Source organism: Lotus japonicus, chromosome 5 (genome assembly GCF_012489685.1).
Source record: "Lotus japonicus ecotype B-129 chromosome 5, LjGifu_v1.2".
Taxonomy (NCBI): Eukaryota; Viridiplantae; Streptophyta; class Magnoliopsida; order Fabales; family Fabaceae; genus Lotus; species Lotus japonicus.
The window spans coordinates 48,686,967-48,701,409 of NC_080045.1; the positions used below are offsets into that span (position 1 = coordinate 48,686,967).

At 34.6% G+C, this 14,443-nt stretch overlaps 1 protein-coding gene and 1 non-coding gene across 2 annotated transcripts; one reads left to right on the forward strand and one right to left on the reverse strand.

Annotated features, from left to right (window-relative positions):
• Positions 1-229: 229 nt before the first annotated feature.
• On the reverse strand, positions 230-2,512 carry LOC130719689 (uncharacterized). The gene is made up of 2 exons (XM_057570301.1): positions 1,055-2,512; positions 230-841 (listed from the first exon to the last, which is right to left on the reverse strand). Exons 1-2 carry the CDS (start codon positions 2,510-2,512, stop codon positions 230-232), a joined length of 2,070 nt encoding a protein of 689 aa, XP_057426284.1.
• LOC130721732 (small nucleolar RNA R71) lies at positions 1,848-1,954 on the forward strand. The gene has a single exon (XR_009013652.1). It is a non-coding gene; the product is annotated as a small nucleolar RNA R71 (small nucleolar RNA).
• Positions 2,513-14,443: the final 11,931 nt, after the last annotated feature.

Consider the following 14,443-nt stretch of genomic DNA (forward strand, 5'->3'; position numbering starts at 1 on the left):
GTAGTAACAACCTTCCACATCTTAGAAAACTTTTTCTTCTTTCTTGGCCTTCTTTTCTTCCCTAATCCATCATTCACTTCCTCTTTAGAATCAAAATCACAGTTTATATTTTCAGAAAGTTAGGATTTTGCATTTTCAAGCTCAAACAAGTGACTCGATGCATCAATTGAAGGTGATGATGGATCATGCTCATCAAATAATTTTTCCAAATCAAAACCAACATTTTTAATTAAAGAAACCATACCTTTGCTTTGTCTTCACCTTGTCTCACCTTCAGGATCCCAGTATCCACATCAAACGCTGTCCTAGCAGTTATAATGAATGGCATACCTAAGATGATTGGGATCTCCTTGTCTTCAGGCACATCTACAACCACAAAGTCTATTGGGAAATTCAGCTGCTCTACCATTACAGTCACATTTTCTGCAACTCCTTGAGGCAATTTGACTGACTTGTCAGCTAGTTGCAGCGTCATCCTTGTAGGCTCTAGTTCCACATCTCCCAACCTCTTCAACAAAGAAAGGGGCATTAAATTGATGGTAGCCCCAGAGTCTATCAGTGCATTACAGGATTGATTATTATCAAGTTTAACAGGCAAGATAAGACTCTTAGAACTTCTATGTTTTGGAGGTGGTAAGCGTTGCAGAATTGCACTACAACGTCCCTTGAGCTGAATCACCTCATCTTCATGCAATGCTTTCAATCTGTCCTTTTTTTTCAGCAGCTCTTTCGTGTACTTGCTATATGACGGAATTTGCTCCAATGCCTCAGTAAATGGCATGGTGATGTTCAAATGCCTGAAAATATCTAGAAATCTCCTCCTTTGCCTCTCATGATCAATCTTTTTAGAATTCGGAGGATATGGCAAGCGTTGGATAGGCGGACTCCACCTGACTTCCTCACTTTCTTTCATTTTCTCATGGTTTTCTCTCTTTTTCTTTTCCTCTCTATCTACAACCTCTCTTTTATTCTTTTCTTCTTCTTTTTCAACCTCTTCCTTTTTTTCACTCTCTTTTGGATCATGGCTCTCATTTTTCTGTTCTTCCACTTCAACCTCTCCACCAACTACTCTCCCACTTCTTGTGAATATTGCATTGCAATGCTCCCTGGGATTGTCTTCTGTATTGGCATGGAACTTCCCTTTCTGCTCAGTAGTCAGGTGACTCAATTGTTTAGCCATCTGTCCAACCTGTACTTCCAAGTTTTTAATAAATGCATCAGTATTCTTCTGGTTGGATATCGAAACCTGCATAAATTGAGTTAGTGTATCCTCCAGTTTTGCAGTCCTATCCACTGGTGGTTGTTGGTATTGATGATTCTGATAAGGTAATGGTGGTGCCCTGCTGGAAGATGGTCCTGTGTCTTGCCTCCAAGGTTGGTTATTGTACTGGTTACCTCCCCTAGGGTAGTTGTTCTGGTACTGACCTTGCCTCTGCTGATTTCCCACATAGTTCACTTCTTCTTGATTCTGATCACAGCTACTAGTATGATGATCACCTGCACAAACATCACATCTATATACCTGTTTTCTAGAAGAGGAATCATGCATCTCTTTTAGTTGCTTTGGAAGATCTGCGAGCTTTTGTTTTACTTCATCTAGTTGTTGTTGAAGCTGCTTATTTTGAGCCAAAACAGCATCAGTTGCTCCAAGCTCAATCATTCCTCCTCTCCTAGGTGGACCTCGGTGATGTTGATCTTGTTGATCATTTAAGGCCATTGCTTCAATGATTTGAGTGGCTTCAGTAGGCGATTTAGCCATTAAAGAACCACCGGATGTTGCGTCCAGAATCAACCTAGTTGGTTGCTGCAAGCCCTTTCTAAAGATATGGATTTGGGACCTTGCATCAAACTCATGGTTCGGGCATTTCCTCAACAAAGATTTAAACCTCTCCCAAGTTTCACATAAGCTTTCACCTGCAAGCTGAGAGAAAGCAGAAATCGCAGTTTTACAATCCATAAATTTAGAATAAGAGAAATACCTTGCCAAGAATTTCCGTTCAAGTTCATTCCAATCAGTAAGGCTACTTTGTGGTTGATCTAAAAACCACTCCTTTGCTTTCCCAAGTAGAGTCAAGGGAAAAAGCCTCAGAAACACAGCTTCTTCCTCAGCTTGAGTAAGACCAGCATTGCCACAAAGTTCATAGAACTTTGTCAAATGTGTGTGCGGATTCTCATGGTCCAAACCAGCAAATGGATTGGCATACATCAGTTGTACCAATCCGGACTTCATCTCAGGAGGCCTCTCATTCCCTGCAGGTCTCCCAAGTCTTGTCATGTTCCTCGGTGTGAAGTTCACAAAACCTGCATTATTATCTCCATTGTCATGACCTCCAGCAGCTGCCATGATGTTTCGCTCTTGATTGCTTGAAGAGATTAAAGAAGATGATGCTTCTTGTTCCTTTCTTTGCCTAGCTAATTGTTTTCTCCTCTTTGTCTTGCTATTGTTCCTTCTAGTTGTAGCTTCGATCTCAGGATCGAACGATAGTTGATCAGCTGGAGTTTTACCTCGCATACACAAAGTGAAAATACAACCTAGCCAAGAAAGTCAGTCAACAAGATAATAAAAGATAAAATAAAACTATATACTATATTCACAATTGCTCAAGATAAGAAAACTAAAGCAATGCTTTTGTATTGACGCAGTTCCCCGGCAACGGCGTCATTTTGTTGAAAGGATTTTTACCACAACTACTTTCAAATCCCTTTCAAGATTCAATTGCAGTATAGCATAGGGTTTTTGTCGTATCCACAGGGAATTGCTAACACAAATGCCGTTCTCTAGTAAAATTACTCAAGCAATAGATTTCCAAAAGGTTGATGATTGTTTCGGTAGCCAAAACACATGCAAATTAAACAAAGCGAGAATAAAGAGGATAGATATCAAGATGAGAAAACTGTTGGACTTGGAGTTCACCGTTTAACTACTAGTGTCCTATGATTCTATATGAAAATTTATTCCTATCTATGATTCATCTACACCAGTTCTACCCTACTTCATTGATTCCTCACATGAGTGGATATATATAACTCACTTTCCTAAACATTGATTCCTCACATGCATAGAAAAACTAAGTTATCTTTAAGCTTAGGTGTTTAAATGACTAACAAGCCTACTTCCATTCCTAGAAATTAGGTTTATTAGATGGTTAATCCTAGGTCGGACTCTAGACGTCATAGCTTCCACTCTTACGCCGAATCAAGCGATATGTTCTAGGTGCGCAAACTAAAACATAACATTAAGAACAAGAGACAACCATTGAATCATGTGATAGAAACTATATTACATATAGAAATCAAGAAGAACACATCATAGTTAAAGGCTACATCCAAATCCAACAAAGAAACTTAGCAACCCATATCCATGGATTGCTTACAAAGCTTACAAGAGAAAGCTAAGGTGAAAGTGGCGACCCGTGACGTCCTAGAGCCGTTCCCAGCTCGTCGAATGATCAAGAATCTGTCCACCCAAGTCTCCTCTGTGTTCTGGTTGAGTTCCCTCTCTTGAAATCTAAAGAAGTAGCAAGAAGATCCCTTTTCTTTGTTCAATTCGAGCTTTTAAATGAAGCAGATCGGGCACTTGGCGCTAAGCGCCACTTTGAAATAATCTGAACCGCCTTAAATGGCGCTAAGCGCCACTTTTTGGCGCTAAGCGCCAAGCTTCCTTCAAAGATGGGTTTCCCCTGTCCAAATGGTGCTAAGCGCCAGAAATGGGGCTAAGCGCCACCGTCTTTCTAGATCTTCAACTTTCACTTAATTGCTTGGATATTCGTCAATATTTCTCCTAAAATCAAAAAGTAAAGTTTAATTATGATTAAGATTATATTTAAGACAAAATACTACTAAAATCTAAATATTTACAACTTATGCAAATGAGGGATAGTTTGAGGAATAAATCACATGTTAAGAACAAATAAGTGACGATTCTAATATGGAAAATCACGTAAATTCGGCACTTATCATTACCCCAGAGGTTCTGATTACCTTGGGTTTCTCAACATGATAATGTAAATGAATTTTAGCATGACATTTAGACATGGAGAAGGTTCCCTTTTTGAGAGGGAGGTTAGCAACTTTAACAGGTAAAGGTTCAGGCAATATAGTACCAGAGGGAACAAAACATTCATATAAGGATTTAGCCTTAGGCATAGGAGGCTCATTTCTATTAGGTTTAGAATAGCCAATGTCATGCATTCCATTTCTGCTTACATTATAGATCATTGAAGCCATTAAGCTTCTGTCTACGCTTTTAGCCAGGAATCTTTGAAAGGATTTTTCATATTTAGATTCATGTTTACTATCAGAGGCATCACAAGCAATTACTTCTTCTAACTTGGCAATTTGGTTCTTTAGCACAGAGTTAGAATTCACCAAAGCATGATTATCATTTTTCAAATCAGAAATAATTTTTTCATGTTCAGAAGGAGTCTTAGAAGCAGCAGATAAATCCTTTTTCAACTTTTTATGCTTAGTCAATAAAGAGTTATACTTATCCATAATATCAGACAAAGCATGTTTTAGTTCAGAGGTTGAGAAAGAAGCGAATACCTCATTTTCATCGTCTGAGTTAGGATCTTCTTCTGATGCTGAGTCAGAGTCAGTTGCATCCTTTGACTCTGCTCCTCTGTCTTTGACAATAGCCATGAGTCCTTGAACTTCACCATTAGAGTCAACATCTTCTGACTCTGATTCGTCAAAAGTCACCATCAGACTTTTCTTTGTCTTGAAGTGCTTCTTTGGCTTCTTGTCCTTTTTCAGCTTTGGGCAGTCACTCTTGTAGTGCCCTGATTCTTTGCACTCGAAACATGTGACTTCCTTGATTGATGACTTCTTCTGGCCTGATGAGGATTCAGACTTTCCTTTGGCCTTTCCAGAGCCTTTGTACTTGCTCTGCCTGTGCTTCCAGATGCGGTTGAGTCTTTTGGAGATCAGAGTCAGCTCATCTTCATCAGAATCTTCTGATGCTTCGTCAGATTCTTCTGCTTCAGCTTGAAGAGCTTTTGACTTCTCAGATTTAGCCTTCTCAGATTTGGACTTCAAGGCTATAGATTTCTTCCTCAAATCCTGCATCTCTGAGCGCTTCAGCTCATGACATTTCAGTATGCTGATGAGTTCTTCTAAACTCATACGCTCAACATCTCTTGTAAGCTCTATTGAGGTCACTAAAGGCATCCTGCTTTCAGGAAGACTTCTGATGACCCTTATGACATGATCTTTTGTATTGTAGCTTTTGTTGAGAGGTCTTATTCCAGCTACCAGCAACTGAAATCTGGAAAACATATCCTCAATGGACTCATTTGGCTCCATGATGAAGGATTCATACTTCTGGATCAAAGACAGCGCCTTTGATTCCTTCACTTTCTTGTTTCCTTCATGAGACATCTTCAAAGATTCAAAGATGCACTTGGCGAACTCACGATCTGTAATCTTCTGGTACTCTTCATAGGAAATAGCACTAAGAAGAATAGCTCTAGCTTTGTGGTGCTGTGAGTAGAGCTTCTTTTGCTCAGCAGTCATCTCTGATCTGGAGATCTTCTTGCCATCTGCATCAACTGGACGCTCATAGCCATCCACGATGATATCCTAGAGATCTGCATCAAAGCCCAGAAAGAAACTTTCTATTCTGTCTTTCCAATATTCGAATCTTTGACCATCGAACATGGGAGGCTTTGCATTGTAACCATCTTTTTGCATCTCATTGGTGGTAGCCATTTGTTTTTCACACCGGCCCGGATCACTGAACACTGTTAGGTGTGGTAATCAGAACTTGCGCTCTGATACCAATTGAAGGTATGAAAAACGGTAGAAAGGGGGGGTTTGAATATCGTTTTCAGAATAAAACTTCCACCTTAAGATTTTAACAAATCTTTCGAGACAAATAAAGTGCTTAAGATAAGAGATAGAAAAGCACACAAGGATTTTATCCTGGTTCACTTGATGAATCACTCAAGCTAGTCCAGTCCACCCGTTAAGGTGATTTCTTCCTTCTTAGAATGAAGGCAATCCACTAATCAGGTAATTGTTACAACTGCACTTGAAACCTACAAGTGACTAACAATATACTGACTTAGCTCACACTAAGATTCACTCTCTTAGTCTTCTCTAGGATCCGATCAACCTTGATCTCCTAAAGGTAAACTAAACAACTGTTTAAGAAAGATTGTTTACAAAGAGATTGCTTCTGAAAAGCTTGTAGTAAACACAATGAATTCAAAGATGAAAGAATGCTTAGAAAGTTTGAGTATAGCTTGCGCGTGTGAGATTCTTCCAACCGCATCTTTCAATCTTCAGCCTCTATTTATACTCCAAGGATAGGGTTTGAACGCTGCATGGGAATGCTACCGTTGGAGGGCAGTTCTGGAATTTTCAGCTTCTACTGTGGCTGAGAATGTTAGGTAGGTCGTCAGGATAGTACATTTGCTTTTGTACTTTGGATAGTGACTTGACCTTTAACCTTATAGACTTCTGATCAGAGGAAAGCTTCGTGTTGGAACTTGTGAAGCTCGTTGATCAGAGTCAGAGGGAAGCATGGATCCTCTGACCGTTGTACCTTCTGATTCTGAACTCAGAGGGAAGTACTTGGTCGTCAGTGCCATTTTGCTTCTGGACTTCAGAGTCTCCACTTTTCAGCTTCTGGATCTTCAGAGTCTTCTACACCATCAGAACATCTGAACCTTCAGAGTGTCTGGGTTGTCAGAACGTCTGGATCTTCAGAACTTCAAGTGACTGAGTTCATACTAAAATGTTAACTTGTAATCATCAAAACATAGAGTTGTACTACTCGATCAAAACTTGATCTTACAGCTATATTGTTGTAGATTATAACAAAAAAATTCTGAGATGGGAGGGAGATGGGTAAGAAGTGAGAATTGAACCTTTATGAAAATGTTCAGAATGGCCTGGAGGTTGAGTTCCGTGATCTGTGGCAGGTACTCCCTTTTTCTCTTACCACATTTCTCTGTATCGCTTTCGAGTAATTCTTTATGAGGTTGCTTGTTGTTGCTTCTGTGAAATATGCCTTAGTTTTACTTCCATTCCTAAAAAATTTAGTTTCATTTTGTTAAATGATATTATACAGTAGTAGACATAATTATGGTGCTTGAGTCATGTTGGCTAAATTGTGCATATTCTCAGCACACCTTTAATGTCATTCCACTTGGGTTCATTAGATTGATATTTCTCAGTCATATACTTTGTGCAATTTTATTGTGTTTTTGTTTCACCATTTTCCATCTGAAAGCAAAACTTCCTTTTAAACTTTTCACTTCTTCCCAATCTTGTGCAAGAGTTATGTTTTGCATTAAGATGACTAAAAATAAGAAATATAAATTTACACGATAAAACATAGTATAGTAATATGAAAACGATCATAGAAATAAAAATAATGGATACAACTAAATTATACTTTCATACACTTATATTCATTCATAAATGTAAAGATCAAAATCCAAAATTTAAAATAAAACACCAAGCAGAAATAAAAACCGGTTAATGGACTATATAAATTTATAATGAAGAAAAATAGACTAAATTATTGAAGAACATGCATAGGTTCACTATGATCAGCACACTACAACAAATAATATCGCCTATGGGTAATAAGGCGTGACCAACCTGAAACCATAGAAAAATGCAAATATGTGAGAAAGAACAGTTGGAGAGAAGATTTGGTTGAATGATAAATCAAAGATAAGATGAATTAAGATGAGATAAAGAAGGAGATATACCATAATCTTTGAAATTAGTGCAAAAATTGAAATAAGAAAAAAGGTTAACATGGAAAGCATGAGAATGCAAATTAACCATTTTAAAAAACTACCTCTGTCGCCATTGTATCTTTCTCAATTCAAAATTGTTACCTCCACTATCGCTAGGACCCAAAATGTTGGAACAACAACCGTAACATGTGGATATCAACATGGAGAAAATTACTTTTTTTTTTAGAATGCGAATTGCAAAACAGTGTGATACAAAATAAACTATAAAAGGAGACATAAATCATTGATTCAAAAGAGATTGCAACAACTAAGCAATTACTGGCAAAAGAGGATTTGGGTTTTGGTTATCACCGTAATTGAAAATTAACCGAATTAAAGTGATGATATGTAAGGAATATAATGCTATTTGAATGAAGACTGAAATTAAGGAATTTAAATTTCTCATATTTTAATTTAAAAAACTTCATTTTCAAGTTCTTTATTTTTAAATTTAATTTTTTTTATTGCAGACTATTGTCTAATAAATTTCTCAAGTATTATTAGTTATTTAATTATTTTTCGTTTTTTATTAGTAGTTATTTAATTATTCCAATTTTTTTATCTCCAGTCCTAAAATTAGAATTTCATATTGAGTTTAATTTCTTTGCACTAACGGTGTGCAAATTTAGAAATTAATTTTAGAACTAAAGGGAAATTCTAGATATATTTTAGAATTAATTAATTTCTGTAAGCGACCAGTTAATTAATTTCTAAATAAAATTATTTTTAGAAATTTAATTTCTCAATTTATTTTAGAATTAATTAACGGGTCTTTGAAGGTTATAGTTACTTAGTTAGAATTACATAATTAACATTAAGATCGGGTAATTAATTTGAAAAAGATACCATAAATAAAAAAAGAAATAAATTAATCTTAAATTAAATTTTCTTCCTAATTTGAAACTAACGATGTTTATATTAGAAATAAAATTTAAATTGAAACTAATTTGTGAAGAAAAGCAATTAAATAATGAGAAAAAGTTTGATGCACCGACGGTGTAAAGTTTTTTTACACCATCAACCAATCAGATTTCAAGGATGTGAGAAAATCTCTCTTTTCATTTAATTTCTTTAATTGACATGTCACATCCTTGAAATCTGATTGGTTGACGGTGTAAAAAAACTTTACACCGTCGGTGCATCAAAATTAAACTCTTAAATAATACTAACTAAAGAATATATTTTTTTTGGTTATTTGTGGAAATAAACTAACTAAAGAATCTAACAGTCAATGAAAGATTGATTTTAAATTTTTATTGAATATTATTGTCTAATAAATATATAATATTTTAATTTTATAAAATCCTTTTTAAAATATTTTATATATCATCATTTCGAATGTTAAGTATTTTTAAAATTAGTTATTAATTAAATTTATTTATTTTTAACTCAGAATTAATTAAAGTTGTTAATTTCTATGATTGCAATAATTGTTGTTAGTGAGATATGATAATGAATCCTTAGTTTGCAAATTTAATTGCTGAGTGACATATGTAGATGCCTTTGCTGGAGCTCCAATGGTTTTCTTTTTAGCTATTCAAGAAATCAAGTCGTTTACCATAACCAAAAACTGATCTATTTACACTGAATTTATTTTTCAAAATATTTTGTTATTCCTGATTTCGTTTTTAAATATTATTTATATTACTAAATATTTAAATTAAGATTGTATTTCAAATTTTAATTTCAAAAAAGTACTTAATTCTATTCATTAATTTTAGAGATTTATCATTGTCATTAATTTGAATGAGGGAAAATTATTTATTAATGGTGAGTGTTTGAATTAGGAAATATTTATTTGATTTTTTTTTAAATTTCGACAAATATTAAAAATAAAAAAATGATGCTGAAAATTGAAAAAAGAATTCAATATTTAATTGATTTTCAAATATCCATTTGCTCATCGTACCCATTCTAATATATTAATAATTAAAATATAAAGTATCCCTTCCTATTTTGATGTGGCATATATTTTCAAATTTGTGATATTTTTTCTAAAATTTAATATATTTTTATAAACTATTTGAAGGAAAAAATTGGAAGGGCTGACGCAATTCAAAGTTGTTCTTAATTTTTCAATTCAGAATTTCAATAAACAAAAAGAATAGAAAACCCCCAAAAAATAAATAGAATAGTAGATTAATATACGTGAAAGAAGAAAAGATGAGGGAAAAGGAAGAAACTAAATATTTATTAATTTCAATTAAATTTTAAAAACATGATTAAGTCTATTCATTAATTTTAGGTATTAAAATTTCATAGGACATATTTTTTCTTATTAATTATTGGTATCTAAAATAGGAAATATTTATTTGGTTTGAATCTTTTTGGAAAAGAAATCAAAATGTATTTTTTGCATTTAATATAGTTATAATTAAAATAAAAGTGATTTCAAATTTATTTTTTTATTTTTCGAATTTTTTACTATTGCTTGTAATTTTAGATATATTTTTAAAATAATTTAAATTATTCATTTTAATTTTGGTTTTTTATTGATATTAATTGTGAATATATTAATTTTTGATTCAATATATATATATATATATATATATATAAAAAGAGCGAATCGAAAGACAATAAACCCAAAATAGGATCATATATCGTCAAATCAACATTGATAAAAAAACAAACCAACCAAGCAACTCTAATTGTACCGTTGCATGTAGTATAAGATCAGAGATAACAAAGCTTTGAACCAAAAACAATTTTGAAGAAGATTGATGAAAAAAAAAAGATATAAACATTGTGCATTAGAAAAAAGAAGAAAAAAAAATCTCAATTGTCAAGATGAAGGTATATAAGGAACAGACCTTTGGTCATTGCATGTTAATGGGGAAAAGATGAGCAACGAAGATAACTTTTTTCTCCATGTTATGAGAGAAAAAAAAAAATACAATCATGTATTAAATAGGGTGATAGAGTGTCATCTGTTGAAAAAAATTTCTCAATAGAAGATAAACACCTAAATCTCTTCTCCCTCTTTTGGTATGATCCGTTTTTTTCTTCCTCGCACTGTGTATTGCACACTTATGTCACTACAAGAAAATAGGGGCTTAGCGGCGGTTGAAAGTAGGACCGACGGCGGTTAAAACCGCCGCTAAAAATGACTCCCGGCGGTTGGCCAACCGCCGCCAAGTTGAGCGTCGCGGACATATTTACCGGCGGTTGGGGCAACCGCCACGTAATCTGCCGTAAAATATTTTGCGGCGGTTGGAACCGTCGCCAAAAGGACTGGCTTAATGCTATTAACTGTTAGGATTGACGGCGGTTTCAACCGCCGCAAAAGAACTTGAATATTTAGGGGCGGTTCCAACCGCCGGCAACACAAAATACGTGTTCAATTGTTTCTGGACCTAGCGGCGGTTTTAACCGCCGCCAAAATCCAGAAATTTAATGTTTTTTCCTTTTTTTTTTAACCTGCTTTATAATTTTCTTTACATAATAAATTAATCAACAAAGGGTAAAAATGTTGTGCCAAAGAAATCTATACAATCACCAAATACATGCATAAGCATATATATCCATCAATTTTTCACAATGAAGCTTAGAGTGCTTAACACAAATCCAAAATATAAGTTATGTTCCACCAAAAGGAAACTAACACAATGATATTTTCCACACATGGTCTACGAAGTACATAACATGAAAATTGAAAAATCTAAATAGTCTTTTGTTATGGTGCTCCTTGATCTTGAAACATGACTAGAGGAGGAAGACGACCTCGTTTCTCTCGGTGATTCCAAGTTAACAACCTGAAATTAAAAAGAAATTATAGAGTAAGTGAAAGCTATACTAGATTTGGTGTTTAAGTTTTATGCCTTGTAACTCATTAAAAACACGTTCTATTGTGTTAAAAGCCACTTAAAATAAAGCCTACGTATTCTGAAAGTGATGAGGATTGAGGAGAATTCATAGACAAAGACTAAACGATTTCAATAGAATATAACATATTTATCAGACTTGAAGGATCCGCTCATTGACACCTCAACAAGAGCAATCAAATAATCATTTACAAAAACTGCAGGTCCAGAAATGTGCAGATATGATGCATGTGCAATTAAGAAACTAAGTACTATTATATTGCTCAGCATAGACATAGTGACCACTTCAGATTTATTTCCTAAGCAAGTCTATACACATATGACATAAAAATAAAAATGTTTAGCAAATTTAGTATAAATTTCTTTACCCCATTTTTTTATGAACTTGCATAAGGAAAGCAAGTTGTTCCTTCAAAACATCTATCTCAGCAACTTGTGCTTTTAAAGCATCATCTTCAACAGCTTTTCCTTTAGAGATTGAAACGACTTTCTACTCTGAATCAAAAGAAGAAGAAAAAATCACTACAAAAACTTATACAAGTCTATATAATTCAAATTCAAATGCTCTACAAAAGCACATAGCATCTTTCCATGTAGATGATCATTGTGTACATTTTCATGATATGAAGGACCAGATTAGCCAGAATAAATAACACTACTAGGCATAGTAAGATTAACTTATAGATGTGCATCTTCCCACCCAAAGTGGATATTTTATTATCTTCAAACTTACCTTACGGTATTTAGGATTTGAATCAGATGCTAATCTTGTTCACAGATAAAAATTAAAGTTGCTACTTGCTGCCTATTCTTTAAAAAAAGCTCATCAGCACTCCAATAAAAAACTAAAGGGCAGCCATATAACCTGAGACAGAGAAACCATTCACATGCTTTATCATTAGTGTACATAACATGTCAAAGAAACCACCCACAACACAGAGAAATCAATCCCAGTTGATATACATGTTCCAGTTATGATATTACACATGAGCAATGCATTTCTTGGGAAAAATTCTAAACTCATACCAAAAAAACTAAGTTAGATCTTCATTTTCTTCCTAATTAGACAAAAAAAGATAATTCCTAGAGAAAACCAGTAATTGAATTCTGAAACAAAAACAATTGAACAAATGAATACTGAAGTAGAAAATGAAAGCCAAGATTGATAACTAACCAACCATGCTAACAGGGGATAAAGAGAAGACTGATGTTACCATAAACATTGGATTCTATCTGTAGAAAGTTGTATATAACACACCCATGTATTGTAAAGAAGACTGATGGCTATTAGTTTAGATAAATTCAAATAAATTTTCGATTCACCTATGTATTGTATCAAACCTGCTACCTGCAGAGCCAATAACCCAACCAATCCTAGACCCCAGTTCCCTTTGTTCCCCATTCCATAAACTTACTAGTAATTCTCAAACCAAAACGCATCAATCAACCATGAAAATTTTATTCTTTCTTCTTTCATGTAACAAAGTAAATATAATCTAAAGAAAAAAGCATAATTCCAAAAGGGATTTCAAGTTTCAACGAGATACCTCATCGTAATCCTTCTTATCGGACTGGGGTTTCTTCAAAGGCTTAGCTTTTCCACCAACAAGTCCAAAAACACGAGACGAAAACCAATCAATCAGATAAGTTCGCAAAATCAATATCCATAATCCTAATTAACAGATTTAAATGTCAGGCCTATGAATTTGTAAAAGAGAAATAGGAAAAAAAAACTATGAGAGGGATTGGAGAAACCCTAACCTTCTCAAGTGGATCAATCAAGCCATGGGAGAGTCAGTGCCTTTCCTCCTTCTTTGTTAGGAGCAGATCGAGAAGCAGAATCACTAGAGTGGGTCTTGTTCCCCAAATTCAAAGAGAGGAGAGTAAGGGATATATGCCGTGAGAGAAATCTAAGCAGATTTGAGAGAAAGAGATGCGAGACATGTGAGAAAGAGATGAACACACATACCAGGAGAACCGTGAGCAAGATGTGAGAAAGAGATGCAGGAGCTTGGTGAGCCCTCACAATGAGGAAGAAGAAGCATGAAGGTGAGTTGTGTTCCTGGTGAGTGAGATACGATTGTGAGAACTCAGAAATTTAGGGTCAAATTGAGCGTGAATGAAATACTTGGAGGGAACTGAAAATCATTTGCGGGTGGGTTCGATTGGGGGAAATTAGGGTCGGCCCTTGGCAACCGTCGATATAATAAGCAGTAATATTAGCGGCGGCGGTTGTAACCGCAGCAAATAGTGCGTTTTTTAAAAAGGAGCGACGGCGGTTGGCCATCCGCCGCGAAATATTGCGTTTTAAAAAGGACCGACGGCGGTTGGGCCAACCGCCGTGAAATTTTGGCCACTAAGTTGCTGTTTTGGTGTAGTGTGTGCTTGAGACAATTTATAGCACTCTTATAAAAAAATTGATATCATGGTCAATCTATAAAAAAATTGTCTTAAATTACCATAATTAAATTATATGTGCACAATTGACAGCATCATAATACAAAAAATTAAGAACTCATGGTCAATTTAAAAGATTTTATCTTAAATTACTATAATTAAAGAGATGAGAAGTTTATTTTGATACAAAATCATGCTCATCTATTATCTATATCTAAAAAAATTAAGAACTCATGGTCAATATTTTTTTGTTACATTGGAAAGATAAATTGCACCCGCCAGAAATCGATCCATGTACCTCCCACCACTTGAGCTATCCTACGGGGACACTCATGGTCAATATAAAAGATTTTATCTTAAATTACTATAATTAAAGAGATGAGAAGTTTATTTTGATACAAAATCATGCTCATCTATTATCTATATCTAAAAAAATTAAGAACTCATGGTCAATATTTTTTTTGTTACATT